We start from the raw sequence: 27,539 nt of genomic DNA on the forward strand, positions 1-27,539 counted from the left end.
TGCCTTGTCAGGGCTGAACACCGTTATCTCGCCTCTTCATGGGCTGTAACTCCACCGGGAAGAAGTTGCAGTTGCAATTAAGAAACCCCGCCTGTTGCTCTCCAATTCCCCTGATTTGCAGTACTTATACCCCTCTTCTGTTGGGGGCACGAGCTTCTCACGGAGCTGCTCGTCCAGACAACTTCATATCAACTGAAGGATTTTTTTTTTGTGATTTTTTTTTTTTTTTAATTATAGTTATCGCGAGAGCCTCGGCTCCATTGCGATCCTGACAAGCGTTGGGAGGAGGGCTAAAATAGTCCGACTGTCACCTTCACTGTGTCCGGGAAACGCACAATAACAGCGATGGAGTACCTCATGTTTTGTTTTGTGTTTTCATGCTGTGTGACGTTTTCAAACTGTGTCTATTCTACTGATGCACCCCGAGCTCCTGCGCCCATTCCCAAAGGTAAGAAACTTTTTTCTCCCTCCTTTTGTTTGCGAGTCGTCCCAAACTCCCAACTCCATGATGCGCGTGATGCTCCAGCGACACCACACTGTATACCAGACATATTCTGGCTGCAATGTGCGTCTGCCGTGCTAATTGTTACAATAATCCACTTTCGAAAGTGTGTTTTACCGTTGCACATGTTGCCGTTGCTGCAAAAGAGTTGCAGGTCGCCCGTGGCTCAGTGCGTGGATCTGGATGTCAAGCGTAACGTGTTCGGAGCGTAAAATTACATGACGGTGCTTAACTTAAAAGAACCGTCTGCGGTTTCTCACAACCCTGCTTTCTATTTGATGCTGTTTGGCAGCGGCTTTTATTGGCACATGTCTGGCTGTTAAACGTCAGTGCGAGATCTAACTAACCAATTGGAGGCAAGATTAATTTGTTGACACTCTTTGCATTTACGCACGAATGCAAACCAGAACAATTAAGTTCGAAGACAGCATTTACCATCAGACTGCATTCGTATTAGATGTTAATAGCGAACACGCTAGTGTGTGATTGAGAGCAGAGGGTTGCACATGTGTGGTAGTTTGAAGGTTAGACGACCTGTTTGAGAGCTCAACCTGTACTGTACCTACATGTGTAGGTCTAAGGCACCCTGTTGTGCGTGTCACAGTTTTATTGACTTGTTGGCATGTCCCCTTTGCTCAATTGCTCTAAATTACCCTCACATTATTTCACTTAAATACATCTCTTTTCACAGTCCCAGTGCATCTTGTAAAGACCTGTAAACAACAGCATAAGTGGGTACATATGTTTCTTTAATGCCAGTGTTGGTGTCATAAGTGTTGTGGGATTATGTGTAAGTTAAGTCTCTTTTTTTTTTAATGATGCATTTTGTCTGGGGAGGCAGACTACTATTAGGGCACAACCGCTGCATTCAGTCTCCACAAGCCTGTTTTGTCCTGTGGTCTGGATTGACTGGGTGTCTCCCACACAGTCTCCACATTAACGTTACAGGGTTAACAAGTTGGCCTATGGAAATTCTGCCACACCTGAGGCGTGATATCAGGAGGTAACAGCTATAAAGCTGCTCAAAATCTCAGAGATTGATTGCATTTGAAGGTACGTTTGTAGTTGTAAAAGAAGGCTTTCATACTGTATATGGCCACGCATCAGACATTTAATTTAATGGTGTTAACATGTTATTATATCAATATTTTTATTTTGATTGAGTTTTATTTCATTCCACCAGGTGCCAGATTTACAAAGACACTTTCAAGAGTTAATTAACTGCCCCTTGCTACAATAGTTTATAAGAAGAAACGCTTGTTTTTCTTTTCTTCAATATAGTCATTCAAGTTTAGATAGACTGGATTTCTGTTGGAGAAATAGAGGGTCAACACAAGTATACATTCCAAATTGTATTTAATTATGTTTTACTGCCAAAGGAACATCATGCACAGATGTTTCTGCAAATAACTCGTTCAGTGTGTAACATAGAAATATGTGATTTAGACTAGTCATTCTTTAACAAATAAGTATGCAGTGAAGCATGAAACAAGCCACTGACTCAATTAGCAGTTTATGCAGCATAACGCTGTGTTGTTGCATTTTTACATCACAAAATCAAAATCACATTTAATGAGGCATCACAATACACATGCCTTTTATTACAAACTTTGAGATGTACTGTTGTTTTCTTACTTTTCTAATCCAAATAGAAGCCATTTGTCCTTCAGTTCTCAGTCAAGCATTTATTTTTCCTTTCTTTCCTGAACAAAGAAGAATGACGAGTATTGAAGTGAAAAGTGAAGCAAAACACTTTGTTGACTTGCTGGGCTCATGTTGCATCTAAATATATGAAAGAGAAAGTACAGACTGCTTCAGAATGACAGCCTATTAGGTGAGGTGAGCTGCTGAATAGCAAAGAACCAATAAAAAGGCTCCAAAAACTACATGTTTGTTCCCTGATTTATATTGAATGCCACCTGTACAGATGGAGGAAGCGAGTGTTCTTCTCTGCTGGTTCTGACTTAATGTACATTCTGATATCTCTCCGTTATTCAGCAGGAAAAAGACAGTGGACAGGGGAATAAGTAGGAATGCAGGGCTCTGCCAATTCCTCACCTATGTGCACCTTACCAGTCACTGTGAACAGCCGACGTGGCTTTTGGATTGTCGGTTCTGGGGCGGAGTAGACACCCGCCTTCCCCCGCTGTCAAGCCACTTGAAACAAGCCTTTCACTTATTTCTGACAGACTGAGTAACAGTCAGAGTATTTATTGGATTTTCCTTTTTTTCGTTTTACATGAAGCAGCCACTCTCTGAAAAGTGGAAAAGCGGAGGTGATCTGAATGAGATCTGTTTTACATCAACACTATCTAACAGAGAGATGTTGGCGTTTGCTTGGAAACAACTTTTCAACAATTCCTGACATTTACAAGAACACATTTTGGGGTGAGTGAGTGTGTGGGAGACTTAGGATAAAGGCCGTCACTCGATGTGATCTGGTCTGCTCCGCTGTCTCATGGGATAGGCATCTTCAGATTAGACGTTTCCCAGACAACAACACAGGGAGCATTTTATAGAGAAGAAAAGGAAACTCCACCTAAAGTCGTCCATGCCTCATATTCTGTATCATGGCGCTCTCGATTGCATGTAATTCCAGTCTAACAAACTAACAAACCCTGTCGGCGGGCCAACCCTGCAGTCATGCCTTTGAACATTGTCGCTTTATCGCCACCAGTTGGCTCCGTGGCTTCTTTTCAGCCAAATATGCGCCGTGTTGTTTGTGTTTTTGTCTCTTTCTGTCTTCACTGTCTGAGGTATTCTGCCAACCTTCAAATAGATAAGTTGAGCAGGATACGAGGTGCATAGTTCCCATGATGCAATGTGTTCCCCTTATGCAATACTGAAAACAAAGTGGCATTCCAGCAAAGTTTTCAGGACTGGCACAAAAATCCCATTGTGCTCCTCAACAAGCCATTTAAATGGCGACCGTGAGAAAGTGTGAATTAACAGCTGTTGATCTTTGGCAGGACCTACAGTGAGTTGGCTGAACCGACACAACTGATGGGATGTACTGTTGAAATAGCCACGTCTTGTTTTTAAAGTTGTAGAACTTCAAGTCTCAAGTATAAAAGTACCAAGGCTGAGATATTTACGGTAACATACAAATGTGATATATTTGTATAAAAGGAGAGAAGTGTAACAATTGTAAGAACTAGGCAGGACCAACTAGCAGCTTTTTACTAGAAGTTTTCCATCGGTTGAATTACAACACATATTCTAATGATTTCAAAGTACCGGTAGTCTTTTTTTAGGAGCCGGTGGTTTCAGTTTGCACTTCAGTTCATTGAAGCCTGTTAAAATAAATCAACTGTGCATTGTGCCAAACTACGCTCTCAGGGAGCAGAGCTGTTGCTCTTCAAAGTATTTTCAATTCACTGTCCGGGTAGAGAAGCAGGAGCCATTCCAAAGAGGCAGCATGTGGTCGTACATCAAACAAACACTCGGCTCATACACCTTTTTTTTAGCGAATATTATCAAAATATAATCGCTTATATCAGAAAATGGTATTCTGCGTTCCATTTACAGCAATTTCAGCCGAAGAAAATTGAGCCAATTGTTTGAACTTCAATCGTTAACCTCTAAATGCATCATGCTGAATTAAACTAGTTGTGTGTTCCTGTCCACAGTGAAGGATTTAAAGCTCTACAGAAACACCGGACTGTGGTCGACAAAGGAAATGACCCTAACTGGAGCCATTCTCCACGACACGAGAACTGCATGACATAAACCATAATCAGTTGTTTTTGTCTGCAATTTAGCTGTTTTGGTCGGGTAAAATGAATTAGCTATTCTTATGTCAAAATGACGTGACAAGACTACAAAATAGTTTCCTGGCCCAGTGCTGGTGACATCATGCCACATCCTAGGGTTGAAGGGCCTGTGGTTGACATGTGTAATTGAAAACACAGCCATTTTCTGCAGATGTGCCACACAGCACGTGTGCTATGAAAATGGTGTGTTTTGTCAATTATGGTGACTTTAAAAACGTCGCAAAAAAATAAACTTCATATGGGTTGTGGACAACTATAATAATATCCAACTAACCGACCTGCAAGCATTAGGTTTTCACATCTCTATCCATTCCTCAAATTTGCACATAGGTGTTCTTTAGGTGAGAAGTAAAGCAGATTAAGGGTTTTTTGGCAATAAATATTTCTGAAGCAATTTTCTAAAGTAAAATCTAAGAAGCTACAGAAAGGTATTCCATGCATTGTATGTATGTAAATGTATAGCTAAAGTAACACAATTGCTTGGTTTATTTTGTTGTATGTACATTCAGATCTATAGACAAAATCTACAGATGTCTTCAAGAAGTCTTCAGAGACTTATCGGTTGAATATGCCGCTCCCTTGGATGTACAGAGATGTATAGCTGAATTCCTGGTCATTGTTTAGCTGTCCGCCCCACAACGTTGCTGATTGAGTTCACTCTCACTGCTCTCACAGTTTTCAGCTGCAGCAGGCAGCTGTTTTCAGTGAGAGAGATTTATAAACCCAGTGTACACAACCTGCTCAGTACAAAATGGCAGTTAAAGATATTTCTCCGAGGAGTTGATCGAGAAAACCAAAAACTGCTAAGAAATAACATTGGACTTGCCAGGTGGCGAGAAACGGGAGTCCAGATGATTCATAATGTTGCTTCATAACTGCTGGATGTGTAAATAAGCAGCTGTTTGCTAAGAAAATCCCCAAATCTAAAATAAAAGGTGCTAACAAACTATTACTGCTACATGCTATTTTACAGTTGGATTAATACCACGTTTGCACTGTTGATGAGATTAAACTTTGTCCTGGTTACAGCTCCGACCACATTTTCCAATCCCACTACCATTTCAATATGATTATTTCTGTGAATGTTTTTGCACCTTTCAAAGCTGAAGTATTTAGCAGTGCCAGAGTAACAGCAACCTTTACGGTGCACAAGAACATGACACTTTCCCTTTTATCTTTCGCAAGATGGATGAGCGTGACTGAGGAATGTTATGCAGGTCTCTGTGGAGAGAGATACGCTCTGTTTCTGCTCTGATTAAACCTGTTCAGTGTTAAAGAATGGATTGTAACTTCTTCAAAATGTCTGTCTTCTCTTTCCTGCTTTGAAAATCAGGCCTCTAACTTATTTGCCTCTTTATTTATCTCTGCTAAGATTTTAACTTTCACTAACCACGTACATGTGTGAAAGGTCTGTTTCTATTTGTATACTTCTTCGATGCATTGCATACTAACAGAAAGCTGTTTTTTCCTATGATTTATTTCTGATGCAACCTCGAGTGCACATCACTGCTGACATATTGGCACAGCTCAAAGGCCAAGCCCCGTCCATGAGGAATAAACGCCTGGGAGTCACTAACATTCATTGAAACCATTTCTTAATATTCTCCCTGAACCCTAATGTCTCCTTTCATTATTTCAATTCACTGACTTGAGTATAAGTTAAATCCACATCCTCAGGCAAATCTCCAGGTTCAGACATGGCACATTAGATCGCACTCAAAAAAGCAGAATACATCATTACTGCTGTTATAATCATCATTTGATTAAAATCAATCAATTTTCTTTTCCCGTCTCAAAGTCTGTTGCTGTACTGGAGTTAAAGATAGGTTCAGCAAATAGACGCAGGAGTCATGAGTACTTTCACACAGAGTGTTATTCTAATGCAACAGAAATAGGGGCATAATTATTAAGGAAACAAGGTTGATTCATCTGATCTTTTACACGACAAATAAAGACATCGACCAACCACATTTAGTGGAATGGACATATTCAAAATGTCTACTACAGTGTTTCCTAATCTTTTTTTCCTGGGGACCCACTTTTTAAAAAGGACAAATCATTAAGACTCAACTCACAATAGTAAGAAGAGAGAATTTGTGCATGAATAGACTATCTTGACCATTTTTACTGCCATTTGTCGATTGATCACCTCATATGATCTTGAATAAGCAAACTAGTAATTTTAAAGAGCCATACATTTGATAAATCACAACTTTGTTAGACGCATGTCTTATAGAAAGGATATAAAGAAGACATGTTAAATACTTCAAAATTGAACTTAAACTTAGGCAGCATTAACAGGCTATAAAAGGTTTTTAATTTCCTCTCATCGGTTAGATTCAATGTCATAAGTAGGCTATAATGATAAGAAATATGAACATTCAGGCTCCCTTGTGTTGGTTAAAGGTGTATTTCTCTGTTCTGGGTCAAAAGGATACCAGTAGCTGGTGTTGCTACTGTAGCACATTTGCATCGCTGTCAGTAATACTATTTTTGATGCAAACATATTTAGAACATTCAGGCTCCCTTGTGTTGGTCTAAAACTGAATTACTACTTTCCTGTGCCTGCCTGAAACCTTGTGTGAACAGTGTTACTTGGATGACCAACATTGAAAGAACAGGAGTTTGTGCTCAAGGTCCAGGACTGTCTCGTTAAAGAGGAAATATCCTGTTATACTGAGGTTCGAGTCCAGGGAACAGTCCCATGATGGTGTTTTTTGTTCTGCAGGAAACACTTACGTAAGCTTCGCCCCAGCCAGTGAGTCAGAACTTTTGCACATAGAAGTGGGAAAGTTTACCTAGACGGCTAGGCCCATGTGGTCCAGACAAAGAGTGAGGGAGAAGGCCCACTTGGTGTCCATACACGGTAACAGCAGCTCTGTATGAGCTGCATTCCTTTCCGCCAGTGGACTGTTCATACAGTACTGACAGGTTCTTGTGTTTACTCTGACTTGTCACTCATCCTCCAAAATCTGTCTAAAAAAACTCTCCTTTTGAGTGTTGCCACTTGTCTCTCCCTTTTATATAAAGCTTCTTTATTCATGTGATTGACATTAAAACACATCAGAGAACTGGACATTTGGTTAGATTGGAAGGTAGGTTTCTACTTCTGTTATCCTCAAACAATTGTGTTGTTTTTTTTCTCCTTGGGGATTCCTTTGAACCGTGAAGCAGTACGAGACAACAGTCCTCACGAAAATAAATCAATAACAGTATGAAAAGGGCAAATATCCAGACACTATTTCTAAATAGTAGGCAAAGAGAAATCAAATGAAACCTTATTATTTTCAATCACAGTGAATTTTTGTTGGTGTTTGTGTTTTAGGGCTAACAGAAAAGCACTCATGGTTGTTAACAGAAGATTAGTAAATGTGCATTTTCATAATAAATGAATGCAGATCAATCATCCTGTGTTACACAGAATTAGATGTCATCTGCGTACACACAGAAATGAATACCACAGTATGCTTGTGGACGGCGGGAACAAACATATACAAACCTCAAGGCTCAAGGATTGACCTGACAAGCATACTTCGTTAAAATGTTCAGTATGTAGTAAGTAGTAAGGAGAAAAAAAGGTTACCACAAGATTAATTTTGTTGTAGAAGCCAAGAATGCACCAACAAACATTGCATATTTTTAGATCTGCAAACTTACAAACATAAGACTGTGGATGGTATGGAAGAATTGTGTGTGAGAAAACCATATACTAGATTTGCCGACTCATTTAACTATGTTAAATGTAAGCAATAACATTCTGCCTCGTGTATTTTACATCAAAGGTGGTTTGCAACCCCAGGCTGTATTTAACTGGGAGCTTTCTTGTTGGGATGCAGCCAATGGGATCTGCATGTTTTACAAAGGGCGGTTCCTTAAGGTCATGGGGAAGTCAAGGGGTAAACGGTGTGAGCTCTCAGCCTGTTATTGCTCAACTACAGATAAAGCTTTGGATATATGTTTTATATAATATGGGGACATTAAGAATTCAGTAAAAAGGCAGAAGAGAGGGATAAATACAAAACGTATGTCCTGACGGTAATCAATAGGATGACAAATGAAATACAGACAGTTCCTAGACGTTTCCAAAACAAGTGCCAGTATACACAGTCAGAACTTCTTGCCAGACAATTGAATAGTTCTGGAGAAGCTCTGTGCTTCCTCTTACCTTTCCTCTGTTGGATTGAGTGAGCCGTGTCCAACTATTTCTTCACACAACAAACAATCAAAAAGTCAAGCATAAACCTAAAGCTGTGACTTTCCAACTGGACATAGTTAAGAAAGTAAGCTGCGTTTGAACAGCGTTCTGTTTTTTTCTCTATGCAACTAATATAGTTAAAGTTTAGTTTTAAAAGTTTTTATTAATGGCACTTTTTGTGTCTGTAACGTCATGAATGGCTTCTGGGAGATACCTCGATCCCCGTCCTTCTGTGTGGAATATGCATGTTCTTCACATGGCACCGTGGGTTCCCTCCGGGTTCTCCAGCTTCCTCCCACAGTCCAAAGACACTTGGCTTAAGTTGATTGAAGGCTCCAAATTGCCCACAGGTGAATGTGAGCGCGGTTGTCTGTTCCTATATGTGTCCTGTGATACAACTGGTGACCTGTCCTGGTTGTACCATGCCTTCGCCCCAATGTCAGCTGGGATCGGCTCGAGAAACCCTAAATAGGTTTGGACAATGTAATAGAATCGTTTTCATGCGTGCACATATTACACCTGGTATACCTAAGTGTCTGAAAATGTGTTTCCCAGATGTAGGACATGCTAAGCCCGACACTATGCTCTGTCATCCAAAGATCAGCACATAGACATGGACACACTTATTGTGTGGGGCTCAGTATAGGTAGCATTGCCTTCTGTGTGGTGCTCAATTAGCAACTCGCGTTGTTCTGAATCTGCCCAGGTCTTGGCGATCTGTCCCCTGATGCTGTGTTAGGTTAGAGGCAAAAACTATTTCCAACCTTTCACAGAACTTCTGTGTCAGGGGAGAACTGGAATAGCTATTAAAGGACGCGACAGGGCCACAGCCTAGACAGGGATGAGAGAACGGCTGAGTCACATTTCCAGGATATGGATGGAAAGGAGCAGCAAGGATGCTGCTTGTAATGTACTTAAGTGTGGATGAGTGGGTGGGAAGTGGGTGTTTTTGATTGCGCTGACAAATACGGATTTAGAATAGGACCTAGTCTTTTGTATGCCCTTAAGGTGTAATATCTTCCAAAAAAACAACAACAATGAAAGCATGTACATCTTTGTATTCCAGCTCTTAAACTGTGTTTTTGGGGCCCTTTATACGGCCCTGCTATGTTCTTTCATACTAATACTACTTGCGCATGTTTAATAAATTATCTACAAGGGTTTCATGTAAAGTAGGGCTAGTAGTATTTTGAATATAAGGTAGAGTGGTTCTTGAAACATAAAAAGCAGGATTAGTATTCAAGTGGTTCTAAAAAAACATATTGTGAATTGTCAACTTTTGTTGGCCGGCCTACTCGGGCAAAAGAACATTTGGCACATTTTAAAATGATCTTTTGGATTAATAAAGATCCAAAACTCTCTGTAGCTTCACGTGAGGTCATGGTGCTAGCTTGTGTTCGGTCTAACCCTTCCTCAAACCTCAAACGTCAGCACTCATGGCCACTGGCAATATCCTGGTGTTTTGTGGGACACTTTTAACCCAAGGCAAAAGAAATTTTGACCAAAGAGGGAAAAGTACAAGTTTAGGAATATGCTTCTGTTTTTGAATCAAATTAAACCTATAGTGGATGTTCCTAATTTGAGATGTAGGTTTAGACTGCTAAACCAAATAGGAACCAGTTTGTTGATAGAGGTCTGAGGTTTTTAAGGAACCTGGATTACAGAATTGGGAATCACTATACTTAGTCTGTATAAAGGCGTCAAACACTGGTCATACAAGAATTTGCTCTGAATTCATAACTTTTAGCTGCAAAAGTAGATCCACACCCTCCTATAATTTGGTAGACGAAAAAACAAAAACAAACAATGGTGACTTTATAGGTCCAAGCTTTTGGACTGAAAGTAAGCTTGTTGAATTTTCTTTATTTTTTCAGAGAAATTGCTCGTCCTAACTGTTGCAACAGAGGAAACGGATGGCTTCCTGCGCTTCATGCAGTCTGCAAACTATTTCAATTACACTGTGAAGGTAAGATTTTCTTTTCTGAAATGATGCCCACTAATGTGCAGTTTATCCCGGACGGGATAAACTGTCACACACACACTCACACACACACCCACACCCACACATAAATGTTTTCAACACACACTTGATTGATTAGGCCTGTTAATGAAAACAATGAAGTAGGGCAAGCTGCAAAAACCTCCATCTTAAAGAGATATTCCTCAAAATGGGTCCAGAATTCCCTTCTGAGGTTGAAACGAGTACTAAAATAAAACACTGGGTTTTAGGACACCGCCCAAAATTGGGTGGTCCTCTGCTTTAATGTGTGACCGTGCTGCACCTGTTTTTATCCAATCTCCTGCAGGCACATACTTGCAAGCTACTTGGCTCATTTTTGTTGGGCCTTTACTGAGACCATCCAGAATAAGAGCTAACATACATGCATGTTCTGATATTCTTTGCTTGATTATCTCGTTGCTTATAATTTGACTGCAACTTAGGTGTTACCTCAGTTCAGCAGGAAACTCCGCCCATGTGAATAATCAGTATGAAGCTGGCTTAAACTCTAAGGCTTGCACTCTTATCTACGTCGTCCTATACAGCTGTGTTTCTTCATTCGCGGTGAGATTATGTGGAAGTGTATTTTGGCAGCACTTGTGCACACTGTGCCATTTTAGCTACGGTAACAAAATTGCCTCTTTTTTTTTCAAAGCAGCTTCTTTATATACTATTTTACTTTTAATAGATATTAGTGGACATTTCTTACTTCGCCCTATTCTAGAACAGTTCTTGGAAATGTCCCACACATTCAAAGACATGTTATTTTTTTTTCTTCTCTCCCACTGGCAAAATTGCTAACTGGTTTTGAGAGATAAAGAAGACGATTGGCATTATTACAGTGCTGCTGGGGTGCCGTGTGGTGTCAACCAGTTCATGGCGTTACAACTTCATGTGTTCTGTCGCAGGTGTTGGGGATGGGGGAAACATGGAAAGGTGGCGATGTGGGTCGCTCCATCGGTGGAGGGCAAAAGGTTCGACTCTTGAAGGAGGCCATGGAGGCTCTGGCTGACCAGGAGGATCTTGTTGTCCTTACCGTGGATAGGTATGTTATGAACAGACCTTTCTTGCTTTTATGTGTTTTGTTCTATTTCGTTTTACATGACAGAATGATTTTAACATTTTCATGGTAAGTGTAGAACAATGCTCCCTTTCCTATTTAGTCAGATTTGTCTGAATCATTTGGATTAAGTAGCAAATATATCTCAAAGCTTAACTTAACCTGGATATTTACTGACTATCATTGTCATATTCCCAAGCAACATATTACCTTCAATACTTTAGGAAGCTGCCTCATTCTCATTCCATATTTTTTGCAAACAACAAGTAGAATAAAGAAAAAAAGATCAAAATGTTGTAGTTTCTTTGCTCACTTGTTAGAGATATAGTTCTCTTAACAAGAGAGGAAGGCAAATTACCTTTAATTGCTATGTGGATGTATGAATTAAAAGTGAAACGCATTTTCACAATCACAGACTGTATCCCTTGCTATGAAAGTGATGCATCCTCACTGAGAGGTTCCTCGACACTTTTATAGTTCCAAACCGCCCCCCACTCATTCTTCTAAAGGCATTATTACAGAGCAAAGGCATATAAGTGTCATTTTCACACACAGGTAGCTGAATCATGAGTTCTCAAAGCCGAGCGAAAGTTTTACTGAGTTAATGAGAGTGGTTTACAATAATAATAGCTTTGCAGGCCATATTTCCTCAAATGGCGAAGACGATGATGATAATACTTAGTGCACAATGTCACATTAATAATGTAAGCTGTAATTGCTGTGCAAAGTTGTCACACCCTTGAAACAGAAAATTGGAATGTTTCTTCCCTGAGAGGAAATAATTGCAGTGTAATAAACTGCATCTGCACTTCAGAGAAGATTGAGCTATCCAAAGGTGTTTTAAAATCCATAATCCCTGAAGGGCCATTTCGGCTGTTTTCACAAGGTTTGATTCAGTTACAGTGACACGTTTAGTCCGACATGTAATATAAGTGAAATTCAAATCCATTAACTGTGTTGTTTGGCTTCCGAGCGCGGGCTGAAATTCCTGAAATGAAAAGAAAACGATTACATGCAATTCAAAATACCTGAAACGGAGACGTCCATTGTCAACATTTCCAGTCGCTCTGACCCCAATAGAACAGTGTCACGCAATAGACAAACATAGCGAGAAGCTTTTGTGCATCAATGAAAGTGTAATTATTATTGTCTGTGAATTGCTTGAAGAGAAGACATACGACCAGCCTGATGTCTGACCTGCTAGCTTTTGATGGAGTTAATCTAATACTGCTGTTGATGAGACTTCTACGTAAATGGGTTCTGAGAGTCAAAAGACCAACCCGTGACTCCACTACTAATACTGTAATTTAATGTTGATTTATACTTTAAAACCAAGTCCAAACAAAATATCACCGTTTTGCTGTAGAAGCAAAGACATGAAGCAATCTTAGATAATATCGGCAGCCCCTGCAGATTGTCATGAATATTGTGTCAATGAAGAACTTGCATACTGAAGCAATTATCATGACTGATGAGTTAATAGGGACAGACGGTACTTGTGTGAACATGTGTCGGTCAGATGTGGATCCAGTAGAGCAAACAGGCTTCTTCACCCACCTTTTGTCTTCTCTTCATGTTGTCTGGGTTGGCTTTCACTTTCCCTGCGACCTTCTATAAATTGTGTGTATATAATAGAGAATTGATTTTGGATAGGTTTCAGACTGGTACAGTACATGCACAAACACAACAGAATCAAAGTCACATCCAGAAACAGTGCAATAGTCTCTTTTCGCTCTTTTATTGTTATGAGTTCACATCTCAAAGTACAAACTTCAGTAGTAATTGTTTCCACATTCAAAGATAGCAGCTATTTGCATAGCAGCCTGATTTTAAAACAAGTCACCCAGAGACCGGTTTAAAGAGGATGGGGCACTATCACAGAACTGTGTTGTGTGTGTGTGTGTGTGTGTGTGTTGTCTTGTGTGTTAATGTTTGTCAAAGCGGGACACTTTTGGAAATACCTTACAGTAGAATCCAGAAATGCATGAAGAATACTTACTGTTATGATTGATATGTTTATCCATCTCAAGCAAGTACAAACAGAGCTTGTGTGTTAGATAAAAAGGAATCAACTTAAAGAAAACGTTGTGAAACTGTCCCTAAAAGGGAAATAAATGATAATGATCCGTTGTATTTTATTTTCGCTCTATAGCTATGATCTTGTCTTTTCTGGAGGACCAGAAGAACTTCTCAGGAAGTTCCAGCAGGCCAACCACAAAGTGCTTTTTGCTGCAGAGGGACTGATATGGCCGGATAAGAAACTAGCTGACAAGTACCCCTCAATCCGCAGTGGCAAGCGCTACCTCAACTCCGGAGGTGGGTTCCAAAAATATTCAAAATATGATCAAAATGAAACTTTTTGACCTGTTGGATCCCGTCTGTCATGGTGGCTGACAGGATACTGTTTGAACACATTCAGGTGTAAGCTTATGTGAGTCGGCTGTGTTCTTCTGAGTCCTTTTTTGGACACCGTGTTTGGCTGACAGATCTACCAGTACACCCACTGCTGCACCTTGCCACCAGTCAGCCGGCAACATTGATCCCTTTGTGTATATACATAACATAACAGTGCTGCTTGTTGTTAAATTTGAATAAAGTCTGTTTTGACTTTAATCAAACACACGTGGCAGAGATCTGCACTCTACGGAGTTTGGATTGTGCAAAGGCCACCCTTAATCATGCAGCTACCCGGTGAAGACAAGTATAATTTTCATCCTTGTCATGGTGTTTCTCTTGTATGAATATAATAATAATAATATAATGTTTGGATTCCACAATCATAAAGTTTGACAAAATGTAATGTATGTTATGTGCGTAGCAATATGTTGTTGGGGTGGACTAGGGATTGAGTAATCTGGTGGCTAACCCACTAACTTCTATCGGTGGGCATTGGTTTATACGCTCCACCATCAGCTGTCAAACGTTGAAGACCTGCAGGCCTCGTTGGAATTCAGGGGGCTGAGCAGCCGTGCAGCAGGCTCAGTGCTTTTGGTCCTAAGAGCAGTGGAGCGACTTTAAGAAATGACAACAGACAGGAGTTAGTCTTAAAATATAAAACCACAAGACTTTATTATTGTCTCCTGCTGTAAAATGGAAGAATATTTTTCCTGCAAACTGTTTACTTTGGTATTTCCTGTCCAAGTGGAAAGAAGGTGACAGAAGACCATCAATGTAAATATTAGGGGAACCGCAAACTTCCTGTTTCTTTTCAACCTTTCTTGACTCTTGATTTCGTCAGTGGGCGCTCTTCTGAATTTCATATGAAGTAATTTCATGTCCAATGTGATTGTGACATTAACTACATGCAAGATGCAGAATGAGGGAAACGCAGAAGTCCGCAAATATGCAGAAGTTGTTTTTACAAAAGGAACAATAGGACATGACATGCATTGCTAGCTGTAACCTGCCAGTTGTTTAGGACACTTCAGGACAGTGAATTACTGCTTTCGCTGTGGTCATCATTCTGGGCTGACCTCCCGTATTGGAGCCTATCCGTCTCAGACTGATGACAGACTGGTTTTAGTGTTCATTGTCATTGACATGACATGTGGATTTGTTTTGGCCCCCTGAGTGTGCCAGAGTTTGTATAAAATTGCAGGTTTTGTTTGTGTCCCTAAGGCTACCGCCCATGTGATCATTGTGGAAGGTTTTAGAGCATCTGGACACTACTTTGTCACAAAGGGTACAGTAATATGTGCAAGGAATCAAGATACAGTAGGGTTGTGATTGTGTGTGTGTCTGAGTGTCTCTAATTACATATAGTGAATCTAATCACATGTAAAAAATATATATATATGATTGTAACAAAGGACCTGGCACAACCAGGGCGAGCAGCGACAGTTGCAAGAGCTATAAATGAAACGGTTTCTGTCAAAATTGACAGATATGAAAAGAAGTTCCATTGTGTTTTCCAGCAGTGTAAAAGAGTGATTTTTTTTTTTTTTTGCACTGCGTCAAAAAGGCATGCACTTCCTAGCCCTCTCTGGGATAATTAAAGAATATAATACAAACAATATGATTTACAAAAAAAATCTCTTCACTTTTTAAATCCTTTTGCCATTTCCATGATGTCATGTCTATCCGCCAACTTGTTGACAGTGTCCACGGCATTTTCTTTTCTTTTTCCTTTTTTAATCATGGGATGCAAAACTTTGCACACCAGCAACATATCCAAACCCTGTAATCTGTCACTGTGGTCAGTGTCCTTGAGCCAGAGAAGGAAAAATAGAAGATGGGAAACCTTGAGAAAAGATGGCCATGAGAATGTACAATTTGAGAGCATGTGAGGTACTGTACCAGCACACACTGCGAGGAGGCAGTTATAATGTATATATATTGCAGCTTTCCTACCTCCCATTATGGCACTCCTTTCTACCTACAGACTATGTGAAGAGAGAGTGTTGTCCCTTTTTTTTGTGTGCTTTGGATTATTGCCAAAAAAATGCCTCAGGCGGTAAACTGTAATTATCACCAAAAATCTTGTAAGCGGCTCTCAACCCTATACTTTACCATGCTGTTTATTACTTGCAGGTATTATCGGCTATGCCCCATACATAAACAGAGTGGTTTCACAGTGGAACCTCCATGACAATGATGATGACCAGCTCTTCTACACCAAAATGTACTTGGATCCTTTACAGCGAGTAAGTGTCTTGTGTCAATGTTTCGGATTAAAATACATCTCCAAATAACACATATCGGATGACTAAGATCCAATTTACATTTCCGCGTCTTTCAGCAAACCCTCAATATGACTCTGGACCACAAGTGCCAGATTTTCCAGAACCTGAATGGGGCCGTTGGTGAGAAATCACAGAAACCTAATCAATCTGTATATTATATGTCAAATGTGAAACTAAATGATTTGAGACCCCAGTTGTATGCTGGCTCTTGCGAGCAAGGAAAATTAAAAACCATGTTATTTTGCTCACGCGCTGTGTAACGATTGGATGTTTTCAGGGAACTTGTCGGCTTGGCAATTTACCCAATGCGCTATAAACCTGTAAAGCTCCAGCCCATGTGGCAAGTCCATTTTCATAACCTGGCCTGAAGTCTCCTGTTCCTCTTTTTGGCAGATGAAGTGCTACTCAAGTTTGGAACAGACCGCGTGAGAGTTCGAAACACAGTGTACGACTCTCTGCCAGTGATCGTCCATGGTAACGGAAACACCAAAGTAAGTAAGGAGTCATGCCTTCAGGCACACCTTTCAAAGCTCACTGTGGCCCAGCAAAGCTACTTTAGGTTAATCAGCCTTATGGACTATAGCTTTGGGTTATTGAACTCTTTTTTTTTTCCATTTGCAGTCGACTTTCTGCCTTGGCCCACGTCTTTTAGATGTTTATCCAATGTGCATTAGTCACCAAAGATTTCATTTCACTGCATACGTTCCCACACGTATATACATACTGTTCATACGATACTTTCCTGGACTCCTAGCCATGAAATCCAGCTCATTATTTCTATGGAGGAGAGTGGTCTGGCCAAAGCTAGGCTACAATGCTTCTGACCATATGTCCCACCCCCCGCCCCCTTTTCTTTTCACAATCGCTCTCTTTAAATTAGAGTGATGGACTGGCAGAAAAGCAGGATGTCTGTAAGATACCATCATCATTCCGGGGAGGGGTTTTCTTTCTCAGTCTTTTTCCCTTCCCCCCCCATCGCTTCACAAGCCTCACTGCACCGCCAGCGTCTGTCTCTGTCCTCCCTTGGTAATGAACCAAAGTGTTGATTGTGACAATATGTTGAAATTCATGAAGAGAACCGAGAAGGATAATTATACCAGATTGTGAAGTCTTCATTTCACAAAAAGAGACAATTATAGCTCGTTGTCTTAAGTCATTTCATAAAGTTATTCTGCCTGGTCAGCTAGTTCCTCCAAAAAGAAGAGGATTGAATACTTATTCAAGTATTCCCAAAAACATTATAAAAAAAACTATTAAAAATATTTGGAGTTTTTGCTTATGCTGACATGAATCTTCTGTAACCTGCTGAAATCTTTCCTTTACAGGTGTACTTGAACTCTTTGGCGAACTATGTCCCCAACTCGTGGAACTACGAGCACGGCTGTAGCCACTGTGACGACGATGTTGTGGACCTGTCTCAGTTAAAAGTAAGTCATTTTCTTGATAATTGCCGTTCTCTTTTGTCCATTTTTAAAGTGATGTTATGGACAGTTTGCATTAAGACAACTCCCTGCGGAAATAGGGAGTTGGATGAAATATTGCCTGGTCTTCCAGTTTGAAGCATCCACCTATCAGTGACTGTCTAGACAGTAGGAGTGGAGCCCAGTTGTTAAATTTCAACAGATATGCAAGACGGCCTGTGCGGCACACACTCCCTTCCCAACAATAACAGGTTATGTGCCCGTTGGTCCTTTTTGGACCCTTTTAAAAGAGTATAAGTGCCAGGGAAACTACTTGGGGAAGAGGAAGCCCTGAACTGCTGTGGTGCAGGATATGGCTTCTGGGGTTTGCAGAAGGGCTCATTTAAAGGGGAGTCACTGTTGACCAGCCTGCCTTTTAGTGGGCTTTCTCAGTATGGGTTTTATCCGCAATAGCAAGTTATAGTGGTCACGCCGAAGATTTGTCACAGAGTTCGGCCAAGGCTGGCGACACATAGGCAGCATGAATGGCAGGCACTACCAAATGATGCTGGCTGTGTGGCTGCGTCTGTTGGGAATTCTCTCTTTTGCGGACCACTGACTAATACACATTCAAGTTATTATATTCTATTATCACTGTTTTTGAAATTGAGTTTGGTACAAAAGTGCAACAAAATTGGTCTCTGCAATGAAATGACATCAAGGTCTTCGCTCTCCACGAGTCATGAATCCCTTAACGTTTACTCTGATTCTATCGGCTCCATAAACAAATGTGCCTAAATTGTTTCACTGGAGCTGACTCAATACAAACCCAGCAACGTGAAATGCTTCTGAATGAAAGTCTCAGTGACCTTCCGTGACAAATAAAGAAAATTGCCGCTTCTCAATAATAGGCGAGTTAGCGAAGAATTTCATTCCGCTGTGCCACTCTGTAAGCCGTCTGTAAGATCACGTCATGTGGAAACACTGGTCAAACTGTATCCAGGCCTTTCTTGTGGGCTAAACCCAAAACCACTGGCTGTCTAGTTTGGTCCTTTGTGTCCTTTGGCTTTGGGAATAAGCTCAGGCTCTGCAAAGGGTGTTACACGTCTACCCTGAACTGAGCACGCCAGATCCTGTCTCTACCTATTTTGTCTCTTGGGTTCTATTAAAAGTCTTCTTTCTGCTTTGATACATGCTTTAGTTGTTCTGTTCCTCTGCCCTTTTTGCCACTTCTTTCCTTTCGCTGCCTCTCTGTGGTATGTCCATAACATTTTAAGCTCACATTGGCGAAATACTCGAGTTTCCCCTTTTCTGTGCCTGAGACTGCGGAACACGCAAATTAGACGGTTCGGCTCAGATCCCTTTTCATCCCTGGCCCGGACCTTTTGCTGTGAACTGGTCAAGAGGATGAGAAGGCCAGACGGGCTGTGTGGGCTGGAGCTGTCATGGGAAAATGTTCCCTCCTCTCTTCTGAGTGGATTGCTCTATTCCTCTTTATATCTTCTCTGCCCTCACTGTCTGGGCCTTCATGTTGCGCTGATTTCACATGAGAGATACACGTGGCAGCTGTGAACAAACAACAACAAAAAGACACACAATAGACAAATATGAATAGTTACTGGATGTAACTTTAGTTCTATGAGTACAAGGAGAAAGGGAGATGGTGACCAGATTATCATAGGTTATACAAATGTATAATGCCAGATACCAGAAGTAACCATCAGCTGCCTGGATATCTGGATTTAGTGGGAAACTAAAAAAACTTCCAACCTCAATGTATTTGTTTCTGCAACAGAGTCTGTATCACAGAGAAGCTAATAAGAGACTAAAACATATTATAATGAAGCCCTCTAACGCTGCCCCCATTGCAATCCTCCTTCCTACACTGAAGAATGCCGTCATGAACAACATCTGTGTCAACTTCACTTTTTGCTTATGTCAGACGTCAAATGTCAAATCCTCCATGATTTATGTTAAACAGTGCTCCTTCGCCAAGACCCGTTTTGTGAAGTTATACTCATTTGTCTCTCCTCTATCTAAACAGGAGTATCCAAATGTGTTGGTTGGAGTATTTATCGAGCAGCCAACTCCATTTCTTCCTGAATTCTTCCAGCGGCTGCTGACCCTGGATTACCCCAAAGATAAACTCAACATTTTTGTCCACAACAATGTAAGTGTAGGCAGCTGCGTCTGCTTTTTGGTCTTCTAGAGATATACCCTGCACGGGTCCCTTATATGTGGCTTCTAATACATTAATATTGGCTCCCTGCTCAGGAGGTTTACCACGAGAAGCACATCCAGAAGTTTTGGGAAGAGAACAGAAATGTGTTCAACATGTTCAAGGTTGTGGGACCAGAAGAAAATCTGAGCCAAGGAGAGGCCAGAAACATGGGCATGTATGTCTCTAAATCCATCATCTCTCAGAACCCGTGGTTTGAAATGCAAAATAAATTAAACCAGATGGTGTTTTTGGCCCCAGTTGATCTCAAAATCAAGGAAAACTTGCTTGTGTCAAAGTCTCTCGATAGTGCTTGCATGCACAGATTTGTGACGTGTCCTTTCTTGACACAGCAGTCGAGTAAGAGCAGTTTTCCCCTCTGATTCCCTCTATATGGGCCCTCGCTCTCTCATTGGTCAATGCCATAGTGAGTAGCAGTCTGTTGTCACAGTGATAATTAAATCTGTGCGATCCTATCAAAAACACAGTAAGCCTTAAAGCATCGTTGAAGACAGCCCTGTAATGAAGAAGTCTACAGTTTATTAGCAGGCTCTAATCTTCCTAAAATCACATTATCCACCAGAGGCCTAAAGAGAGTCAGTTACATCTCATCCTAAGGATTTAATGCATTTCAACATGGCCGTGATTACTTCCGAGTATTTCATTGAACTGTAATCAGCCCCGGCCTGAATAATCACTGCTTCCTGTGCCGTGTCGGTGTCTTTGATCTCATTAGGGATCTTTGCCGTAAGGATGCCACGTGCGACTACTACTTCAGCCTGGATAGCGATGTGATGCTCACCAACAGGCAGACTCTGAAGCTCCTCATTGAGCAGAACAGGTAATCATATGGTGGCTGGAAAAGAAACCACACTGGATCTCATTCAACAAGCCTCCCTGGTTGTTGTGATCGTTGCAAGTGGCAACACCACAGGAACATTACAGCTGACTGAAAAAAAGTTTAAAAATATGCCGCTCTGGCTTCCTGTTATTGCTCGGCCACATGGGAACAGTGCAAGAGTCCATGGCTCTAACCCTGAAATGCCACTTTGCATTACACATAAAACAAACAGGCAAACCCTTTTTCGCTTCTGTAGTTTGTGATTGTTAAGAAACCCATGAACTATGTCATTGTGGCAGCGGTCCTGCATTGTGACCTGGGAGTCATGCGGTGTAAAACCCCTTCCAGGATATTTCAAGACAGCATGAGAATTCTTTGCTGGCACTGAAATGGCAAGAATATGCCAATGCATCCTTACTAAAAGAGAGCATTAGTATCTTATACAGCATCCATATCAACCAACACTGTGATTCATTGCTCCATTTTTTTCAAGTCTGCCCAGTTTATTTCATGGAAAAAAAAACCTTATATTGTGGTTTGGGTTTGTAAAAGCTAAATGAGCAGCAGTGGAAAAATCCAGTGTTCCTGAAAGCCATTCAAATTCAAAGAAATTGTCCAGATTCATGGTATAAAAAACAGCCTGCTGCAGAAAGCAGTTATCCTTACTGAAATGCAGTTCTGCATGATCCAAGACTCTGGTTTACATTATGCACTTCAACGATCTGTTGGCCGTGATCATATCTTTCCACAGAGAGGTTGATCTCCTTGATGCAGCATCACTGCCGGACCCAGTACATTAGGTAGTTGGCTGTCTGTGAGATATCATTGACTTTTATCTGCTCTGACAGAATTACCATCTCTCCACTGTGCCCCCTGCTTCTCTACAGAAAAATAATTGGTCCCCTTGTCACTCGTCACGGCAAGTTGTGGTCCAACTTCTGGGGAGCCTTGAGTCTGGATGGTTATTACGCACGCTCTGAAGATTATGTCGACATTGTGCAGAGAAAACGCGTGTAAGTCACGAGTGCAAAAAGGCTGCCACACACACACACACACATACACACAGCAATGGATTTGCATTTTTATGGTTCACACATTTAGATCTCTCAGCGTGTCCATGACTAAAATAAATCTTGTCATAAACAACAACACACATACGATGCCTTCATTAGGGGCTACATCCTCGGCCGCACATGTGAGGAGTCATAGCCACAATCAACCTGAGCAGAGATTTATTGCTAAGCACCAAAGCAGTAGCATGACGAAAGCATATCCATATTCATCCATTCGCTCTTCCTCTCTTTATGTGTTCGGAAATAAGTTGAAATGGCGGCCAGATGGCGCAAAGGAGTAAACATTAAGCCGCCAAAGTGGAAACGTCAGATGTAATCGCCCACGGGCCTGTGGGGGTGGGAGACAGTAAGGGATCAGGTCCTTGTCGCCGCACTATAGCAGCTCATCCTGGTTGGTCTGTGGGTGCGTGGGCGGAAAGGGTTGGGATGTGCAGATGAACCCAAGGACAGATTATATAGTGCAGGTGGAATAGACCGTAGCAAACTGAGACAGAGTACATTTCAGAGGAAAAGAACAGTGACGTACAAACAACATATTCAGAAGGAGGAAGGGCGTAAAGAAAGATCTATTCGACAGCACTGCAAGAATGTTTACTGTAAAATAAGCTCTTCCTTTCTCCGTGTCTTGTCGTTTCTAGGGGTATGTGGAACATTCCATTCATGGCACACGTATACCTTGTCAAGGGCAGTGCTTTGAGGAATGAACTGAAAGAGAGGAACTACTTTGTGCTGGAGAAACTAGACCCAGATATGGCTTTGTGTAGAAATGCCAGAGAAATGGTAAGAATACTCAACCTCCATCCTAATGGATTCATCTCAATAGTGTATATATATTGTTTTTTACTATTTTATAATAGTATGTCAGGATTAGGGCACTTAGTCCCTGTATGGGACGAATACACTTGGAAATATACTTGTATATTTACATATAGAACTGATTCATAGTACTAGTTTAGAATCTCGACCCTGCAAAAGTCAACAGCTCAATGGAAACGTTGCAAAGAATGGCAAGTAAACAAATGAAATGTCTTTGTCTGTCATCAAGGCATGAACCTATTCTGATTAGGGTTGCTCTGTGCTCCCATCATCCTTCACTTTCTCTTGCCTTTGTTGTCATATGACACGGACGGTGCAACCTGCCGCAATGCAATGTTTGTCTCGTCTGTTATGTCTCTTTCTTTGCATTTGTAATCTGTGTGTTTTCTTATGTCACTGACATGTCATCTGTGCTCTAAACTAAACAACTTCCATGTCTGATCCAAACACTGGTGTAATTTTGGATTGCTTGGCCTTTTTCCCAGCATGCATTCCTCCCATGTTAACACACGAAAACATCAGCTTCAGAGGGACCCTTGCTCCTTTTTCATGCAGGCGCATTCCATCTCCAGAGTTGCTATATGTATGTGACATATACATCTGACCTGTCACTGTTATCTGAAAGCATACGTTATGTTATCCTGTTTACATGATGCTTCTCCTTCTATTCAGACCAGTCACAGAGAAAAAGAATCTCCTTCTCCGGAATCATTCCATATGCTCAGACCCCCAAAGGTTTCTGTTTTTATCTGCTTTATGAAACGTCCATTTCCAATGGGTTAGCACTATGGAGCCATTCTGAGCTTTGGCTCGACTTTTACCTGAACCCGAGTTCAGTATTTTAAATGTGTAGGTATTGAAGGAGTAAAACACTCATTTCTCCATTGGAATTTATATGAGCATTATCAATCATTATTTCAGATTGGGCACTTAGATAATTGTGGAATTTATAAAAGGGAATATTGATAGTCTGTCTATGCCGCTGCCTATTTATCCTTACGTAAGGAATCAGGTTGCCTGGCAGCTCTTTGGAAATTGATGTTGATTTTTTTTTTTGCATGAGTTAAGGACCAAAGTCGGATATTTTAGGGACAAAGGCTTGTTTTCTGCCGTGTTATTTTATAATAATATACAAGAGCAGATCAAGAAAGAGAAAGAAGGTTGAAGAGTTCATCCATATGCAAGTCCCCTCGCCTGATGCTTTTACTCCAAAAGGCCAAACCTTCCAGGAAACACATGTAACCATCTGCTCCCTCTAAACACACTGGCTGATCTCAGACTAGGCTCCAACAATACGTCTTTTCACTTGTGTAAACCATCTGAACTGAATCACAGCTGTCACAATATCTTTTTTTCTGCAACACTTGCACCAAGGATATTGCTAAATTACTAATTCATAATTTATTTTTCCCTACAAAGCCTAGTCTGATAGTGAGTCCAGCCAGCCCTCCCCTCCCCACACTCCCCCTCCCTTCCCTCATGCTTCCCTGTAGAGGAAATGTCATTCCTGGACTCGCTTTGTCCCAAACTGCCCCTCTATCCCCAAACATCCCCCCCCCACCCCCCTATCCCTGCTCTACCACTGCTCTCACCTTACCGCCCCACCCTCTCCTGTTCCCCACCCACCGACACCCTGCAGCCCTCCCACCCACCACCCATAAATAATCCCAGATTATTTATATGGTATGTTTGTCTCTTTTGGTTCCACGTTGAATCTAATGGATTTCAGTGTGTAAAAACACACTGAAATCACACTTTCTTTTTTTTTTTTTTTTCTTTTTCGGGAAAATTAGGGTTTGAAGTAGTTTGCCACGATAACACTTTGTCAGTTTTTATGAGCCTCATAATTATAACCTGTCGTGTGTTAAAGTGCCTGTATTATGGTTCTGTAGATACAAATCTGTTCGAGATCCTGCCTGTGAAACTTTAAACGGATTCAACTTCTGTGAAACTGACTGAACTTTTCCTGTTTGCTGCAGGGAGTCTTCATGTACATAACAAACCGTCACGACTTTGGGAGGCTCATTTCCACAGCCAATTATAACATTTCTCATTATAACAATGACTTGTGGCAGATATTTGAAAACCCCGTGGTAAGTCATTACGATCTCTCCTTCTACATGCACAAAGAAAGCTATTTTTTTTTCCTTCTAAATAGCTGAGATAAACAGCAGCCACCTGTAAAGGTTATTAGCCATAATGGAAGGATCTCAGATGCGAGACAATTTTGCTGTAATGACCTCAGCGTGATAAGACTCCTGACTGATAAGGCTTTGTGATTTACGGCTGTGTTTGGCACGCCGGGACCTGCCCTGTGGGAGAGGGGATTAACTCTGTGAGGTATGTGGGTCAGCAAACAGTCCTACAAAACTAACTAATCCTAAATTCTTTTCTTCTTACAGGACTGGAAGGAGAAATATATTCACCGAAACTACACTCAAATCTTCACTGAGAACTACTTGGAGGAGGTGTGTAGTGTGTGTGTGTGTGTGTGCGTGTGTGTATCTGCGTGTGTTGGAGATACAGACAGACAGGAGTGATATCTCCACATCTGTTTTTAACGTTGCTTGTATTACATTACAGTCACGACAGCTCAAGGTGAAGGTGTGACTCAAGTCTATTCTCACTGGTCTCTTTGTGTGTGTGTGTGTGTGTGTGTGTGTGTGTGTGTGTGTGTGTGTGTGTGTGTGTGTGTGTGTGTGTGTGTGTGTGTGTGTTGCAGCCTTGTCCAGATGTGTTCTGGTTCCCAGTCTTCTCAGAGAAGGCCTGTGATGAACTCGTTGGGGAAATGGAGCACTACGGTTCATGGTCTGGAGGCAGACATGAGGTCAGTACTGTGAACTCTGTGTTAGTGAACACAGAGCGGTAGTCAACACACTGCAGGCACACATTTGTTTGTTTCTTTCCGTGGTTGTGTAAACACATTTCTGTAAGGGCAAGAATGTGTGTCAAATAATATTATGGCTCTTGTACTGATTCATTTAAGTAGACTGTAATGTATTGTTTATTAAAATATCAAACAATGTGGTACACACGTTCTGTTGCCAGATGTCCTCTTGCTAATGTCCCGAGTATGGCTAAAAAAAAAAACATTTTTAATTAATGAATTAACTGAAGCTTCTTTGTTTCACGCAAAAAACAATTTTCTCTCAGCAAATTCATTATTTTCGTGCTAAATAACACATATCAAAAGTCTGTGACGATAGGTTGCCCGCGTCTTTTCCTGTAATAGTTCACACAGTCAGCACAGTTGGAAACATCGGGGCGCATGTTCTCACCCCCAGAAACATCCATTTGCTGTAATTTATTTTAGCAGGCGCTTCAAACGTACACAACTTTGAAATGGCCTGAGTTTGATAATTAGCGCTGGATGACGCCTTCAACGTCTCGTTGTGGTTAAGTGTTTGTTGTAATTAATCCAACCCAGAAGCACAAGAAAGGAAATAATCCCTGAAGTTGCCTTGTAAACTTCATTATGACAGCTTTGTTGTCTTTGATGGTGAGCTCTTACTTTCAAGCTACGTTTCTACCTCTGCCTTTTGTTTGCCAGATGCAGGCGGCAGTCACTACTTTTTGACATTTTGATATCATATTTTTGCGAGGACATGCACGATATCACACAGACACATGAGTGGTATTCAGGGTCCTACTTGTACACACATGCTTACTTTTATAACCATCCTCTCCAGGTCCGTAATTTGAATATAACCATATAAAATGGTTATGATGTTGTGTTTTATGTTAATGGTGTCTATTTCATGTGGCCTGTTTTATGTAGTTTGAAATTGGTAATTAATGTGTCTAAAAAAAAAAAAGTTTTCCCGGGAGACTAAATGTATACAGATACTCTGACTAACTCCGGGAACGGCTGAAGTGGATGGGTCATTAAGCCTCATGCAGGCAGACGACAGTGCAGCCTGCGGTGTTGGGAAACACACACACAGACACACACACACACACACACACACACAGACACGTCGTTGTCTGAATCACTTTGTGATCGCTCACATCCAGGACGGAGGGTAATTTCTTTTCTCCGTCGCCAGTCACACTGCACTGTTCTTTACTATCTTTCTCAGGACAAGCGGATCTCCGGCGGCTACGAGACCGTGCCCACGGACGACATTCACATGAAGCAAATCGGCTACGACAAAGAGTGGCTCCACTTCATCCGGGAGTTCATATCGCCCATCACGTTAAAGGTTTTCTCCGGCTACTTCACTAAGGTCAGTGTGACCGCGTGGGGAAACGCAAGAACGACACACACTTGACGTGGTCGACGCCTGCGTTCGCCCTGGAGCTCAACTTAAAGATAGTTACCTCTTTTCATGGAAACCTGTTCCAACATGTTGAGTATGTGACTGAACAGTGGCCGACAGGTTGCTTATTGGATAGAATCAATGATACACTGACTGTCAGCGAACTTGATTCATGCGCTTCATTGCAGGGTTACTCGATAATGAACTTCGTGGTAAAATACACGCCTGAGAGGCAAGCATACCTGAGGCCCCATCACGACTCCTCCACCTTCACCATCAACATCGCCCTCAATAACAAAGACATAGACTTTCAGGTAAGGACTCGTACTCGGGGACATGCGCGACATCGTGATTATGGTGCAACACCTCAGCGCATCTGGATGTCGTCCAATTGCACTTTTCCTAACATCCGTGATAGCCCTGCGAACGTTCGCGACGATCGTTAATCAAGTAAATGAATCCTCGCTTTCCCTACCAGGGCGGGGGTTGCCGTTTCCATCGGTACAACTGCTCCCTGAGTGCCCCACGCAAAGGCTGGAGCTTCATGCACCCAGGACGGCTGACTCACCTCCACGAAGGCCTGCCCACCACCAACGGCACCCGCTACATCGCAATCTCCTTCATCGACCCCTGAACTGTCTGATTGTACTGTACATTTGTCTTTAGCCCCCGCTTTGCTTTGTTTCCTGTCATGTTTGTTTCGTTCTGTGCCCCCCCCCCC

The 27,539-nt window shown here is 41.5% G+C and overlaps 1 protein-coding gene across 1 annotated transcript; it reads left to right on the forward strand.

Moving 5' to 3' along the window:
• plod2 (procollagen-lysine, 2-oxoglutarate 5-dioxygenase 2) lies at positions 1-27,539 on the forward strand. The gene is made up of 20 exons (XM_068581801.1): positions 1-448; positions 10,345-10,436; positions 11,378-11,514; positions 13,682-13,845; positions 16,060-16,172; positions 16,268-16,331; positions 16,605-16,702; positions 17,537-17,638; positions 19,656-19,781; positions 19,886-20,007; positions 20,566-20,670; positions 21,558-21,683; positions 22,382-22,523; positions 23,232-23,294; positions 24,539-24,652; positions 24,962-25,027; positions 25,282-25,386; positions 26,639-26,785; positions 27,007-27,132; positions 27,297-27,539. The coding sequence occupies exons 1-20, from the start codon at positions 346-348 to the stop codon at positions 27,450-27,452; spliced, it is 2,271 nt and encodes a 756-aa protein (XP_068437902.1). The 5' UTR covers positions 1-345; the 3' UTR covers positions 27,453-27,539.

The sequence above is a fragment of the Clinocottus analis genome, unplaced genomic scaffold, assembly GCF_023055335.1.
Source record: "Clinocottus analis isolate CAN_PGR_092001 unplaced genomic scaffold, fCliAna1.0.p SCAF_18, whole genome shotgun sequence".
NCBI classification, from domain to species: domain Eukaryota; kingdom Metazoa; phylum Chordata; class Actinopteri; order Perciformes; family Cottidae; genus Clinocottus; species Clinocottus analis.

What these genes read in the sequence shown, in the direction of transcription:
- plod2 (XM_068581801.1), top strand. Translation starts at nt 346, where the DNA reads ATGGAGTACCTCATGTTTTGTTTTGTGTTTTCATGCTGTGTGACGTTT. An exon ending in ATGGTAACGGAAACACCAAA is followed by an intron (nt 16,703 to 17,536) that starts GTAAGTAAGGAG and finishes TTTCCTTTACAG; the next exon opens with GTGTACTTGAACTCTTTGGC. An exon ending in ACAAAGACATAGACTTTCAG is followed by an intron (nt 27,133 to 27,296) that starts GTAAGGACTCGT and finishes TTTCCCTACCAG; the next exon opens with GGCGGGGGTTGCCGTTTCCA.